The sequence below is a fragment of the Limulus polyphemus genome, unplaced genomic scaffold, assembly GCF_000517525.1.
Source record: "Limulus polyphemus unplaced genomic scaffold, Limulus_polyphemus-2.1.2 Scaffold1523, whole genome shotgun sequence".
NCBI lineage: Eukaryota > Metazoa > Arthropoda > Merostomata > Xiphosura > Limulidae > Limulus > Limulus polyphemus.
The window spans coordinates 235978-252403 of NW_013667133.1; the positions used below are offsets into that span (position 1 = coordinate 235978).

At 30.6% G+C, this 16426-nt stretch overlaps 1 protein-coding gene across 1 annotated transcript in view; it reads left to right on the forward strand.

The window, feature by feature from the left end:
• Positions 1–16420, forward strand: part of LOC106463941 (myosin heavy chain, non-muscle-like) — a 133052-nt gene extending 116632 nt beyond the window's left edge. Inside the window, exons 27-39 of the mRNA XM_013924031.2 lie at positions 552–656; positions 1200–1352; positions 1873–2040; positions 2360–2653; positions 2945–3157; positions 4077–4238; positions 4973–5190; positions 7641–7764; positions 9010–9093; positions 10648–10772; positions 11551–11659; positions 12635–12807; positions 13588–16420. Of these exons, the coding sequence (XP_013779485.1) occupies positions 552–656; positions 1200–1352; positions 1873–2040; positions 2360–2653; positions 2945–3157; positions 4077–4238; positions 4973–5190; positions 7641–7764; positions 9010–9093; positions 10648–10772; positions 11551–11659; positions 12635–12807; positions 13588–13741 (2082 nt within the window). The 3' untranslated portion in view covers positions 13742–16420. The remainder of the gene's footprint in view (positions 1–551; positions 657–1199; positions 1353–1872; positions 2041–2359; positions 2654–2944; positions 3158–4076; positions 4239–4972; positions 5191–7640; positions 7765–9009; positions 9094–10647; positions 10773–11550; positions 11660–12634; positions 12808–13587) is intronic.
• Positions 16421–16426: the final 6 nt, after the last annotated feature.

The window sequence follows — 16426 nt, forward strand, 5'->3', positions numbered from 1 at the left end:
TATTTTAAAGATTTTTTTAGTTTCACATGTTGGGAATTTCTGTAGCTCTTTATTCAAGCAGGTTTTTAAAGATTCCATTATGTAAGCAAAATTTTAATCCTGTTTAGTACAGTTGTGTATTTAGTCAAATCTAATAATTTATATACTTTTGAACTAGATGAACTGTGATGTCATGTGATTGGGAATCTCTGTAGCTCTTTATTCAAGCAGGTTTTTAAAGATTCCATTATGTAAGCAAAATTTTAATCCTGTTTAGTACAGTTGTGTATTTAGTCAAATCTGATAATTTATATACTTTTGAACTAGATGAACTGTGATGTCATGTGATTGGGAATCTCTGTAGCTCTTTATTCAAGCAGGATTTTAAAGATTCCATTATTTAAGCAAAATTTTAATCCTGTTTGGTACAGTTGTGTATTTAGTCAAATCTAATAATTTATATACTTGTGAACTAGATGAACCGTGATGTCATGTGATTGGTAAGATAGTGTATTCTTTCCTATATACTTGTGCATAACCAAGATAATTGGTAGTATTCTCTGTGTTTTTAGGCTGAACTAGAAGCAGTAAATTCCCAGCTTGAAGACATGGACAGCAAAGCCACACAGGCAGCTAAGAGCACAAGCACATTGGAAGGTCAGCTAAATGAAGCTCAGGTAAACATTTTTAATAATGGATTTCACTTTACAGGTTGTGTTGTATGGAATATCATCTAAGAGGAAATCTGTGATATATTTGTTTTTAACACCTTCCATTGCCAGTCAAAATAATAATATTCTGAGTTCAAAATTGCATCTCTACCTTCAAAATTGAATAAAAAACATGTTTCTAATCTATTTCACTTACTTTGTGAAAGAAAATGGTGTAGAAATGATATAAAAATATTATGTGATGGTTATTTAGTTATTTTATGAGTAAAACATTACATGTGCTAGTTGTTATTATTCATGGTATACTACAGACATAGACCTGGTAAAAGTGGACTTGTAAATTCCTAACAGTGGATAGTCATTTATGTGTTATACATGATCATCTATAAGAAGAAACTAGACACAAACATTTATTTAATTACTGTCTAATTGTGGATAGTTGTTTACTTGTTGCTATACAAACACTGGAACTTTAATGCCAAACAGTGAATAATTGTTTACTTTTGTTACATGCTAAAAATGGATAATTGTTTACTTCTTTTTATATAGGATCTACTACAAGAAGAGACCAGGCAGAAACTGGCCCTCAGTTCTAAACTCAGACAGTTAGAAAGTGACAAAGACAATCTTCAAGAACAACTGGAAGAGGAGGAAGAGGCTAAGAAGAATTTAGAGAAACAAGTTTCTACAATGAGTCAACAGGTATATTATTCTTTTGTATGTGTGTGTATTTTTTGTAAATTAATATATTTCATAAAAAAATAATTAATAAAGATTTGGAGTTTTGTGTGTGTGTGTGTGTGTGTGTATTTTTGTAAATTAATATATTTCATGAAAAAATAATTAATAAAGATTTGGAGTTTTAATAATAAAAATGAGAATCATGACTGTAAGATTCCTGATGGTTTCTTGTTTTTATAGTGTGTGTGTGTGTGTGTGTGTAAATCTAGTGATACTTAGCATCAATTTTATAAGGGATAAACGTTTTCAGCAATTTATTAATATCCTAGAATCAAATATACTAAAATGTTTACATACTTGGTGAAGACCAGATTCTAGTGATTATTGATCTGTATGTTTTACAATAGAAAGAAACAATTTATATTGTTTTCACTGTTAGTCAGTCTCAATAAAAGCACTTGAAAATACCTGGGTTATAATAAAAATGTAGTTTTTCAGTCAGAAATGAAAGAAAGTTTGTAAAACTGTATGATTATGATAGATGCAAGATTTGAAGAAAAAAGCAGATGAGGCAGATGAACTTTCTACTTTGCTAGAAGAACAAAGGAAGAAGATGAATAAAGATATGGAAGCCCTTCAGAGACAGATTGAGGAACTAAAGACTGCAAATGATAAACTTGAAAAATCTAAGAAAAAACTTCAGTCTGAGGTAAGCTTATTGATTTTTTTCAAAAGCTCTCCAAAAAAATAGTTAAAATGAAAAGTTGTGTGCAGTATATGAAAGAATTGTAAAATATTATTTGATTGGTACATTATAAAGCTGGTTTTATTAATTTTTTTTTTTCAATCAAGAGTTTCACATATGAAACCTTAATTTTTTTCATGTTTGGTAGACTCCGAGCCTGTAATTCTAAGTTAATTATAAGAATACACAATTGTTATATGAAGTTTCTCGTTTCTTTAGATTCTTAACTTGTTAGAGAACAGGTAATCTTCGTTTAATCATCAAATATGATTTTTTTTTGTAGGTAGAGGACTTGAATGTAGAACTGGATAGCCAACGATCCAAAGTATCAGAGCTAGAAAAGAAACAAAGGAAGTTCGATCAGATGTTAGCTGAAGAAAAAGCTGTATCTGAGAGAATATCTCAGGAGAGAGACAATGCTGAAAGAGAAGTCAGAGAGAAGGAGACAAAGATTTTATCTCTTACACGTGACTTGGATGAAAAGCAAGATCTGTTGGAAGAACAAGAACGACTTCGTAAGCAATTGCAGTCAGAATTGGATGAGCTGATGAATAATCAGGGCACTGCTGACAAAAATGTGAGTTTTGAAACTTATCCTATGGTAAAGGCTTGACCCTCTTTAATGTATCTCACAGTTGCAGCTTATGACATATTTATTTTTCATTGATACCATAGGTAATTTTCCATTGTTTATTACAAACTTTTGCATTTTTTGTTTAATCTGAAAGAGTGTCAATGTTAATGATTGTAGGAACTTTTGTTTTGCAAAATTATCTCTCAAACAATATTTTTTTATCATTAGGGCATGTTTTTAATTTGATTTTTCAGAAGCTTTAGATTTATTTTGTAAACTGTTAATGCTTTCCAGGTGCATGAACTGGAGAAGGCCAAGCGAGTATTGGAGAGTCAATTGGCAGAACAGAAAACGCAGATAGAGGAACTTGAGGATGAACTTCAGCTGACAGAGGATGCCAAGTTGAGGTTGGAAGTTAATATGCAAGCTCTTAAGTCACAATTTGAACGAGACCTTCAAGCCAAGGAGGAACAAGCTGAAGAGAAAAGAAGAGGATTAATCAAGCAGGTTTGTTATTGTAAACAAATATATTTTCATGTCTTCAGATTAGCTCTAATAGGAATAAAGTCTCGTATTGATTAGATATTTTTATTAGTTTAAGTAGATGATCAGTATACACTTTTTAAGACTGTATTGTTAATAAATATTTTATTCATTATTGTTTTCACTAATAATCAAATCAGTTTATCTAATTTAGCAGTAATGAAACATAATCATAGTATTATTAATAACACTTTATTCAGTATTAAAGAAATGGATAATAACTTCAATACACATAATTAGTAATGGGACAGCATAGCTTGTAGATTGAGTTTTTGGTGGGCTTCTCCTGCCATTTCTTTTGGTTTTTAGATGATGTTTTTTTGCTCCAAGTCCTTTAAAAGAAGTGTTTGGGTAGCTATTCAAATAATCGTAGTATGTAAATATATCTTTATTTTTCTTGTAACTGTGTAATTATATTGATTTTAATAATTCTTAAACTTGTCACTGTACTATAGATTTGAAGTCTGTATACTAATTTAAAATGCTCCAATTATTTATTCAGCAAGTGTATGATACAAGTATGTTATCAGCTCTTAGTTGTGTAGTCATTTACAGTAAAACATTTAGTTCAAATCACTTTGGTAATAGCAGAAAGAACAAGCAAAGAATGGGAGATATTACTATTAATAGTTGTATTCCATTATATCATGTTTTAGACTTGCACCTTTCAAATCTAACAGCAGATTAGATTTGATTTTAATATTAGTCGTGACATATTCATATAGTCAGCATAATTTATTCCTGATTCAGTTGTGCTTGTCACTATGTTAATAGTTGATTCCCTGTATTGTGATTTATGATGACATTATATGTGGTGTTGGTAAGTTCATTATATATTTTTAGCTGTGTCATTTGTTAGTAATGTTTGATTTATTTGTTATAGATGCGAGACCTAGAAGCAGAGCTTGAAGATGAAAGAAAGCAAAGAGGAGCTGCCATCAATGCCAGAAAGAAGTTAGAGGGAGACTTTAAAGACCTAGAGCAACAGCTGGAAATGGCTAACCGCCTTAAGGAAGATGCCATTAGACAGCTGAAGAAACTTCAGGTATTTTTTTGCTGTCATTGTTTATATGTTATTAATTGTGATAGAAGATGGAAAGAGAGACTAACTAAACAATAGTAAAAGCATTGAATACTTATTACTATTTTGCACCAGAATGTTACAGATGCTACAAAAAAGAAAGTTGAACTATTATCCCTTTTATACATTTTTGCAGTTTTTTATGAAGTGTTTATAAAAGTATACCTGGCTTCTTTTTCTGTGTATTTTTTTTGCTTTTGATCATTACAAAAAGTAGCTTTTATATTGAAAAACGTAACTAATATTGAAAGTAATATCATACCTTTTGTTTTTGTAGTCTTAGTTTTAAGCATAAAAGTTTTATTATGTTATTACTTTGATTAATATTTATAAAATCTCCCTAGCAAGTGGTTATGCATAAAGCTAAACTTGGTACTGAAGAATCACATGTAGAGGGTGAAAGATTTTCTTTCATTTATTTTTTTTCATTTATATAGGTAGAATGTCTGTTAGTCTGTAGAATTCTTCTCGGTGAAATGTTTTTTTTTACCATGTTTACAAACAGTATTTTTTATGTTTTACTGTTTAGGCAAGCTCAGAAAGACACCATTTTGGTTTGATATAAAATAACTACCTTCCAATAGGCAATAATAATTATACCATCACCAAATAATAGATGTAATTTTTGATTGCATTACATTGTACAAATTGGAAGAAATTTGGAGCTTAATATAAATTTGAAAGCTAATTTCTTGTAGAACCAGTTAAAGGATTATCAGCGTGATGCTGAGGAAGCTCGTATGTCCCGAGATGATCTGATTGCTCAGGCCAAAGAAATGGAAAAGAAGTTAAAGAATATGGAAGCTGAAACAATCCAGCTTCAGGAAGACCTTTCAAACTCTGAGAGAGCACGACGCACTGCTGAGACTGAGAGAGATGAATTACAAGAAGAGGTTAACAACAATAGTTCTCGGAGGTAAATTTTTTACACTTAAGTTTTAAATCAACTTTTTTTACTAAGCCTATGTGTGTGGTGTGGGTGGGGGCATCAAAGGGCACACATTATGATGTTTTTGTAGTTACATTCAAAATGTAATTCAACTTTTTTATGCCATCAAAACATAGTTTATAATTAAAATTTGAATATTATGTTTTAATTACTTAATTTCAAAAACAAGTTTTTGAATAAATTCTTGACCTTTACTTACTTATATCATATGACACTTCTTTGCTCTGAACTGCCCATTTTAGAAAATTCATTATCAAGGCAATTTTAAAAAAAATAAAAGCAGGAATTGTGTTTAAAATTTCCAAAAAAGACTATTTGGCTGATGGCCAACATTAAAAGAGTCTACATGTTTTGGTAGCTTTATGCTGCTATCATAAGGAGTTAACTGTTAACTGCTTCCTTGATAGTTTGTAAACAACGCAGCTTTTTTTGCTTATAAACACATATGTGGAAGAATGGGTAATTAGGCTATCAACATTTGTACATCACGAGCCAGAGCACAACCTGATTTAGTGTTATCCATGGAACAAATTACAGTAAACAGTCCCATATTTATTATCTCATTTTCTAGTTGTTGTTACTTAAATATGTTCCTTAACAAACACTTATAATCAAACGGACATTATACTTTCACATAAATGAAGATATGGCAAAGTTTCCCTTTAATACATATATTTGTAGCATAATTACATAGCTCGCATGATTCTAAACACCAACTTGAGAATGTTTGATTTTGCTAAATTATTTATGTATATGAAATGAATAAAAGATGAGGCTGTGATATTTAATTTTAATTGGTGGGTCAAAAATATAATATAATAACTACTTCGTACAACTGGAAATTGTTTAAGCCCTAGACAAAGACATTTAGTAAATGACTTATGATATCTTAAGAAAAATAAAATGATTAAATCTTCCTTTTGCATCCCTGAAATATGTATTTTATGCATATAAGAAACTTAAATAAAGAAGTGAATGGAGTACATAAAAATTACTTTAACCTCAAGGACCTTATTTGGATTTTGTGGGGCTCTAATCAAAAATTATTTGAGAGCTCCCACTGCCTGCATGTTAGAAGGAAAAACAAATTGCAAACGCGAAGAGGGAAAAAATATAGGAAAAGAAATGCTTCTTTTTTTATTTTGCTTTTTGTTAAATATTGTCTGCCCAAACTTTGCACACCTGGGGTCCTGTGAAAGCATTTGTCCCTAGCAGCTGTCTAGTTCTTCTGATCGAAATTATGCCCCTATTAATCTCTAAAGGTTTCTAGAGGCATTTTCAGCTTTATAAGATTGAATAGTTCAAAATTTTACAGATTTGAACTGTTTGACATAAGATTGAACAGACTAACATTATATAGCTTTTAAGTGTACAGCATGAAACTGTACAGGCCAACATTATACAGTTTTAAAGTATATAATGTGAGATTGGACAGGCGAACATTATACAGCTTTTAAGTGTACAGCATGAAACTGTACAGGCCAACATTATACAGTTTTAAAGTATATAATGTGAGATTGAACAGGCAAACATTCTACAGTTTTTAACTGTATGACAAAGTTTGAATAGGTCCTTGTTTTACATTTTTAAACTGTATGATATAAAGTTTAACAGGCCAACATTATGTAATTTTGAACTAACTGTATAACATGAGCTTGAACTGGCCAATATCCTGCAATATTGAACTGTATGACATAAGATTGAATAGACCAACATTTGTATATTTCTAACTGTATAAAAAACATTAAATTGGCCAACATTCTTCAGCTTTTAACTGTTTACTATTAGACTGAACTTGCCTAGATATTGAACATTGTTATTTCTGATACTGAAATGAGTATATAACACATTTAAATTGTGATAGATATACAGTAATGCTCAAAATATTAATGGAAAGTTCATTTTAATTATTAGAGTGCATAACTAATAAAATACCTTGTCAAAGATAAGTTTTGATCTACATATTCAAGATGGTACGTTTAACTTACACAACATAGGACAGCACAGAGAAAAATTTTAGTAGAGATTGGTTAAGTTGTACATTTAGAGAGTGGTGACAAAAGGTAATTTTTATGATCAGATGTTGTCATTAATTTTATATTATGAAATTAAATGTGAAGCAAGTAGAGGTGTTCAACAAATTAAATATTTCACATTTAACACATGTTATCAGTAGTGAAATAAAGAATAAATATTCAAAAATGTAGTAAAAAACGAATTATTGGGAGCATTGGTGACATTGTTTTGATATATAATGGGTTGGAATTGTTTATACAATTTGCCCAGAATGTGTAATTATAGAAAAATAAAAAATAAATGTGAAGCAGAACTATGACATTTTTGGATATGAGATTTAGGAGTTCATTCATGTCAAAATGCTCTGTCAAAATATTTGTTTGACATTACTTTTGTCATAGCTCACTCCTCCAGGAAGAAAAAAGACGTCTGGAAGCTAGAATTCAGCAACTGGAAGAAGAGCTAGAAGAAGAACAGAGTAACTCTGAGATCATGATGGAGAAAGCCCGTAAAGCCCAGACCCAGGTATCTATTTTAATGTATCTAAATCATAAAACTACAAAATATTTTAAGCTTACAAGGTCCAAACTAGGGAACCATATAATATATATGGCTCAATCCATGTTATTATTGTTTTTGAATCTCAAGACTGCAAGCTCCAGACTTTGGTTTGATTAATGAACTCTGAGGACACAATATCACAAAATCCTGATCTACATAACCTTGTATAACAGAGCCCAATGGATAGCTTATTGAAATTTTTGTGTTTGAAAGCCATGCAAAAATCAGGTTATAAGCTTTCAATAATTCTAAACTAATAAATATTAAAATATTGTGTGTTATTACAATACATAATAAGTTTTAGACTGAACTTTTCAAAGTGATTTGTAGGACTTGTGCAACATTTAGAGACGAAATATGTATAGATTTTGATAAATGAAGGTGAGAGTTCAAGTTCTCTTTAAATATCGAGTTTGTAGGCCTTACAAAGTTGCACAAAACTAGCATTTTCCATAAACTTCAGAATATGAGGAATTATATGGGAACTAGAATACAATTGTTATAATGATCTTTAAAATTATAAAGGAAATATACCTGAGAAGAGTTATGACAAAAATATGCCTTTATTGGTACACTGTATTTAATGTGACATCTGAATTTCTAATCCTTTAAAACCATAGTACTCTGTAAGTTTGTATTTTGCAGTAGTCTGTGGTAAAGTTTCTCTGCAAATTGCTGCCAGTTTATTATATTTTGCATATAAAAATTAAATTAAACACAAAAAATTTTTAGTCAGATGTTTGAAAAAAATGTTTAAATAAGTTCTTGACCTTTATGTCTTGATACGTGGTCGATTTTGTAGCTGCTACTCAGTTCAGATCCCCCTGTATGTAGAATGGATCAAAACTTGTTACAAAGTTTTTAATGATCACTTAAGGTATAATTTTTCTGTGTTACTTTTTTTTTTATAAAAGAAATTAATTTTGTCTCAAAAGATGAGTACTTGTTTTCTCATAAGCTTGTAGGTAAGGCTAAGTACTGAAAGCCAGTGCTTCAATTTATCTAATGAATAGGACTAAATAGAAACAATTGGATATTGTTTGTGAATGTTGTAGCAAAAAAACATTTGCTGCATAAATGTTTTCTTTGCTCTGAAAATGTTATATGTGAAAGAGCTTATTTAGTTGAAATAATGTTAAAAATAACTGTTTACTGTATATTAATTTCACAGATTCTTATATATGTATTATTTAACTTCAAATCTTCTAGATTGAGCAGCTAACTACAGACCTAGCAAGTGAACGGTCTTCTTCTCAGAAATTGGAAAACAACAGAATGTTACTAGAAAGACAGGTAAGACATTCTGGATAAAGCATGTACATTGTACAGTGTTAAGGCTGTTATAAAAAACAGAACTGTATGTCATAGTAAGATAAAACAGATTTAGGCTTGATTATTCAGAACTGGTAGCAACTGCTGTATTATTGAAATAGAAGCAATGACTAAGTTAGTAGTTAGTATCAGACAAAGTATTTTACAGTAGAAATAAATCTAGGCTAACAGAGTTAATAGTAGCACCTTATTGTAATGGAAACAGTAGCATCAGTAGCAACTCCATGTTGTAATGGAGACAGTAACATTAGTAACAAATGCTGTATAATGAAAACGGTAGTAATAATAGCAAAAACGAAGTTTTTATGGAGACAGTAACATTAGTAGCAAACACTAGTAATGAAGACAGTAAGATTAGTGGCAAATACTGTTGTAATGGAGACAGTAAGATAAGTAGCAAATACTGTTGTAATGGAGACAGTAAAATTAGTAACAAATACTGTTGTAATGGAGACAGTAAGATAAGTAGCAAATACTTTTGTAATGGAGACAGTAGTAATAATAGCAAAAACGAAGTTGTTATGGAGACAGTAAGATTAGTAGCAAACACTGTAGTAATGGAGACAGTAAGATTAGTAGCAAAAACAAAATTGTAATGGAAGCAGTTGTATTAGTAGCAAACACATTGAAATAAAAATAGAGGATGTGCTGAATTACTAATACTCACCCTGTCCATGTAAGGGAGATTGTGATTATGCAGTAAGTCTAGTACAAAAACACCTAAAGCACAGAGCTGATGCATACCACTATTATCAAACATGTGCCTCGTGGTTTTATATTATTGCAAATGTAGCAATTGCTGAGTTAATGGTACTGTTTCAAAATATCATATTGCAGTAAATAATTTCAGTTGCTAGGCTAACCTATCTAAGTTTTTCTGAATGGATTTAGTCATTAGGCTAATACTGCTAGTAAAGGATATAGAGGCTTTGTTTATGAAACTTTCTTCAAACATCTTTTTTTATGAATTAAATTAACCCATTTCACTAAGGTGCAGAGTTTCAAAATCATTGATGTGCATTATCTAACTCGTTTAAAAAATAAAAAATGTATTTCCTCTTGATTTTAAAGAATAAAGGTAAAAATAATTAATTAAAAGAATAAACACAACAATGCTATAATGGAATTAGTTTTAGACTGAATGAATGTTGTGATAAAAGTTAAGAAGTGTCCAGATCAAGAAAACAAAATATTTGTAAGACTTTTATGAATAGTTATTATTTATAAAGTTTATAGTGTTAAGTTCAATACACAATTTTGTAGCATTTATATTGTAAAAATAATTCTGCCCCTCAAAGTCAGCTGCTGGTAATATCAGTATTTCTGAAAATCCTTGACTTTACCTCATTGTTTAAAACTAGTATGGTTATGTTTGAAATGAAAAACAACAAAACTTTAGAACACTCACAACATTTTTTAAAATGTTGTATTCCCTACAAATAAATGTATTTTGTAAAGGTGCAATTCGTCTTCTTATCATATGAATTGTATTTTATTATCATTATTATTTTTTAGAACAAAGAATTGCGAGCCAAACTTCAAGAACTGGAAACCAGTCAACGTGGCAAGACAAAGTCTGCTATTTCTGCTCTTGAGTCAAAAGTTGGTCAGCTTGAAGAACAGTTAGAACTGGAAACAAAGTGAGACCTTGCAGATCTCTATTTCTATCTATAGAACTAGGATTAGCATTCATATTGTGAATTTATAATTCATGTAGAAGTTGTATGATACTTGTTAGATTTGAGTACTCAGCTATTTGCCCACCAACGTTTATTTATTATTTAATAATATATTATCATTTAGGTATTATACAGGTTGATTCAAAATTCCTGCACCATCATACTATTTTTAATTCATGCTTGTTTTCACTAACTATCATGCTTATTTTTTTCTATAATAATTGGTGGAGAGGACATTAACTTTACTAAAATGTGTAAATGTCCCCGCTGTATGGAGATTCTGTAGGCTCTCCTGATCTAACACCATTATACCTTTTCTTTTATGAATGCATAAGATATTTGGTGTTAATTATACATCCAAATAATTTGGAAGGTTTGAAATAGAGAGTGCACAACCAAAACTTGAGTGGCAACCTGAGCTAACGGGTGACATTAGGTTGTATGATATCCATGTTACATTTTCAATAGCTATAAGAACTTAATACACATAGAATATAGCAAAATTATTATTATTTTTTAAGACTTGTGACCTGTCAAGTTTATTTCTGCTACATTTAATCAGTGTCATTATTTAATGCCAATATGAGATGGAAGCTGTCGATGGTTATTACATCTTAATAGAACAAAATGCATCTGTCAACGAAAGTCTACATTATTTTCACTTTTGATATATCTAAGAAGGTATATTAAACAAAATCCAGTTATTTTCATAAATAATATAGGATATGTTTGTTGGTAGGGAGAGACAAGCTGCAGCAAAGTCCTGTCGTAAAATGGAGAAGAAGATGAAAGAAGTGGTAATGCAACTTGAAGATGAGCGACGTCATGCTGACCAGTATAAAGAACAAGTAAGTTTTCTTTTGAGATAATACTTTGTTAGTATTAAGATAGTCCTTTTTGTGGTTCTAAAGTGTGAGTTCTCAGGAAGAAAAATAAACATTGACACTAGTTGGATGTTTTGAACCTCATAAACTATATTTGTGTATGTATGTATGTATGTGTGTGTGTGTGTGTATGTAACAGTAACTGGATGAACAAATGTTGGTCTAAATGGAACTCTTTCCTGGAAGTGTAATGTAAAATTTAATCAAGTACTTATGAGCCACATTATGTTATTGGAAAAATAATCCTTGTTTTATTATCATTATTAAATTGCATGAGAATAAGCTTGTCTCCCTTGAATGAGAGGGTCAAATTATCATTCAGTATGTTTTGTCCAACAAAGTTGTTGAAGGCCTTTCTTTTAATTTGTGTTTACGTATATTTCTTTGGGCAATTTTTTTTAAAGATACTCTTTCAGTAAGGTTATTGGAAGTGTTAAGTGCCATCCAGAAATCAAGTTATCAGGTTTAGCATTTATAGGTCAACAGTGACCATGACAAATAATAGTGTAAATATCCTTGACTAAACTTTTTTGAATAATATAAGAAATAATATCAAATAGTGACAAATTTATGTTAACCCTTTAGGACCAATTCATACATTTTGGTAAGCATGGGTTTGTGTTCATTATTATTATTATGAATATTGAGTTACGTTTTGTGAACTATCCTTTTCTAAAACTAATGGATTTGAACTAAATATGTAAAAGGTTGAAGTGACACATAGTGATCAATTTTATCTTGCATTTTATTTATCGTATATTGTATGTGAATCTCTGTGTGTATGAAAAACCAATATTATTAGATTAGTTAAACAGCCTCATCTTTGAACCTGGATATAAATGGTATCAGATATCATATTTTACATTACTTTCTGATTTAATAAGCTTCATTCTGTGGATAAGCTGTATTAAGTGTGTTGTTTTGTATTGTAACCTTTAGGTGGACAAAGTGAACAGTCGGGTTAAGGCTCTTAAACGTCAGCTGGATGAAGCTGAAGAGGAATGTTCTCGGGAAAAAGCCCAGCGTCGTAAAGCTCAGCGTGAGGTGGAAGACATAATGGAAGCTAATGAAGCAATGTCTCGAGAAATATTAAACTTGAAGAACAAGTTAAGGTATAGCTGATTAATTTTAAATCACAGAATAAATCTTTCTTAAGACCAGTTACTTAGGTTTAATAAATATGACAAATAAATTTGTAAAGCTACTGTAAACCAATTTGATAATTGTGTAGCTAAAACAATATTCTTTGAAATTTTCTATTTAACCCATTTCATGTCAGTTTTTTTTTTAGCTTCTTGATAACCTATACTTGTATATTAAAGTTCTTTTATGATCTGTTATTATATTTCTTCAAAAAATGTACTCAATAAGTAAATGCTACATATCTGGATTTATACATCATATATATTATTTCAAAGAAACTACAGTAAAGAACAGGAATGCTTTTCTTCAGTGTTTGATATGTAATTCAGAATAAATCTGATAAAAATCAGTACAAACAGCATTTTCATTGATAATATGCAAGTAAATTTGGGCAGGTAATTAAAAATAAGATAAATCTTTTAACTGAGGCAAATACTTTTTAAAACGTGGAGGTCACTCAAGTTATCTCTGGCAACTCACAGAAGGGTTAACCCCTTGCAAGCACGGGATGAGCAACTGAATGAGTTTGTTTCTAGATGTGTATGCATGATAGATTTTATGTTAGTACATGATCCTTCTTTGTATTATCTTGCTTTTTAAAAAAAAGTTCTTAATCTGTAACAGTTACTTCGTTTTGATAGGTTTTTTTTGTGTTGGTTAGGCAGCTGGAAGAACTGTGTTCAAGAGTTTACATATGCAGATACAGAAAAAATAATTTTTCTCAAGTGACATAAACTCTTACATTTCAGGCGAGGAGCGGGTGCCTCTGGAGGAAGTTCCTCATCTCTACCAACTTCTCGCTACCTAGGAACTAAACGAGGATCTTTGACTTCCTCTGGTGGTGTAGACGACATCACCCTGTCTCTCCAAGATGAATCCCCCACTAATGACAGCCATGTTTAATGAAGCATCTAACTGGTCTGGTTGCCGCAGGACTACCACCTGAGTATTACAATACGAAAAAAACAACAAAAAATTACTAGGAAGTATGTGATTTGTAGGTTATGTGGATAAGGAAGAGTAAAGAAAGAACTGAAAATGGGTTGTCAAACAATCTTAAATGGAACATTCCTAAAACTTGGAGAGGTGTTCACCTAGCATACACTTTGTTACTATTCAGATACCTTCTTTAAATTTAAATATAGTTGTTTCCTGTAGCCACCTGTACCAAGAAGTGTTTTATGTCAATATTAACTTGTAAGCATTCCTTACTGAAGCCTAAGTATGTAATTTTGAGTCTGCGTGTAGATTTAAATATTATTGGCTTCTCACAACAATCAAACTTCTGAGGTATAGTGTAAAAAATTGATGTTTTTCCTCTTCCTGCCAGTTATAGAAAGAGCAAAGTGATAAAACTTAACATAAAATATCGTATATTTTGTACTATAAGGTTGTGACACATTTCTGGTTTTTGGAATACCCCTTGTATGTTTTAATTGTAGGAAAATTAGTAAGACTACCATCTTTATTAGTGAACACATAGCAAGTAAACTGAACTCATGGGAAACAACTACCGTTTTCAACAGAAGTATAAAGTGACTTGACTTTTCTACATTAGGTGTGAATGTATTTAATTGTTATAACAGTTTTGCATGTGTATACACTGACCTATATTATACGAGTTTCTAAATGTTGATCCAAGTATAGTGAGAATAGGCAGGAGTTTATAGTATTGTACATGTTACGGTTCTTACTTAGCAAAAACAATTATCGGAATAATGCACGAAAACAAAGTTGTATGGTGCGAGTTAAAACACTATTTTTAATATAAAGGACCTGACATGTTTTGGCAGCCCCTGGTTGCCTTTTTCAGTGGCATTTAATTGTTTGTACTTTGAACATTCTTCTCCAACTTTAATAGAAAATACTTTCACATTTTAAACATTTTTAAGTGTCATGAGAAAATTGATAGAACTTTTGTTATTGAATAATAGAAAATAGTGCCTGTAGAATGTGTCAAAACCTGTTGCCAAATATGGTCACACTTTCAGCTTTTGGGGACATTAAAGTATGACAATCAATCCCACTATTTATTACTTAAAAAGAGTAGCCCAAGAGTTAGCAGTGGGTGGTGTTAGCTAGCTGCTTTCTATCTAGTCTACCACTGCCAAATTAGAAATAGTTAATGAAGATAGCCCTTGAGTAACATTGCACAAAATTAACCAGACAAGCAAAAACTTTAAACTGACATATATGACAGTATGCAAGGGAATGTAACAGTTTATGTTCAAGAACAAATTTTCGTCCGAAGAAGGCAATCTTGGGCTGCCAAAATGTGTTGGGTCTTTTGTATTAAAGTAATGTTTAGTTCATGCTTTACACCATTGTTGATGTGCCTTAGTTTAATAGATTTGAGCATGAATAGTTTGTGTATTTCGATATTTAAAAAAAAGTGCTCTGAAAACAGTAAAGTTTTAAAAACTATATTACTTTAAACTGAAAATTATGCTATTATTTGATAGAAAAGTATATAGATTGATGTAGATGAAATATTTTAGCATTGGTTTTAAATGGATTGTAGTTTATTAGTAAGAGCCTTGTTAACAGAAATATATATAAAAAAACAAGAACATTGCAAGTAAGTTAAGTATAGATGTTTCATGTTTTTGGGTGAGTTAATTTTCAAAGTATATTAATATCTTCAGTTAAAAACCATAATCACTAAATGTGCATTACAGATTTAGCTAACCTCAGGTGGTCTCAGTGTTTTATTTTGCAGGCTTGATTTTTACTTCACCATGGTCACCATTCTGTAAAAACAATAAAGATACATAAGACAATTAATGAATACAAGAAACATGAACACACTTATGGCATTTTTAGTATGAAGAATGGAAAGTGATGTGGTAGATAGAGGCAATCAAAGAAAGCTTTTTTGTGTCTTTAAACATCTTCAATACAATGTAGTTGAAATGTTGTTTTTTAAATATTTTAGACATTAAAATTGATTTGAAACATTATCTAATTACTATTGTAGTATTTTTGTTTTGTGACACTGAACTTTGGACAACTAACTTTGTTCAACAGTAAAAGTATTTTATAAGGTATAGTCCAGGCTAGGTGATAATCAGTATTTAACTTACTACACCTGCTGAGATGGTGCTCTTGTACACAAATTGAGTAACTAAATAGTAAGAATATTGTGTTTAATTCTTTCTGCAGCTATGATAAGCCCTCTTTGGATTTATGGAAACATAAAATGGCTTCTGAGTCATTTTATGCTACTTGTAGTTTTATATTAACAAATAAAGCAGATTCTTTGGTTACAATATAAACCAATTCATTGTACTCTTTGTGTTATGTAAAGAACTTCATGAAAAACATCCTTTTTGACATCTAAATTCAATATATAAAGAATTTTTTTGGGGGGGGGGTGGTTAAAAGAAGTTTTTTTGATTCTTTTTTCTTCACAAAAATACCCAAGTAACCCATCAAGGAGATAATTCAATTCAATACTTCCAAAAAAGCTCCAGTAATTTTATAATATCAAATTTAAGCAGCATCTTTGAAGCTTAATTTAACTTTGATAAATAACTTAGGTGCGGCATAATTTAGAACAAGCTTACACACACACTTAAGTTGCAAATT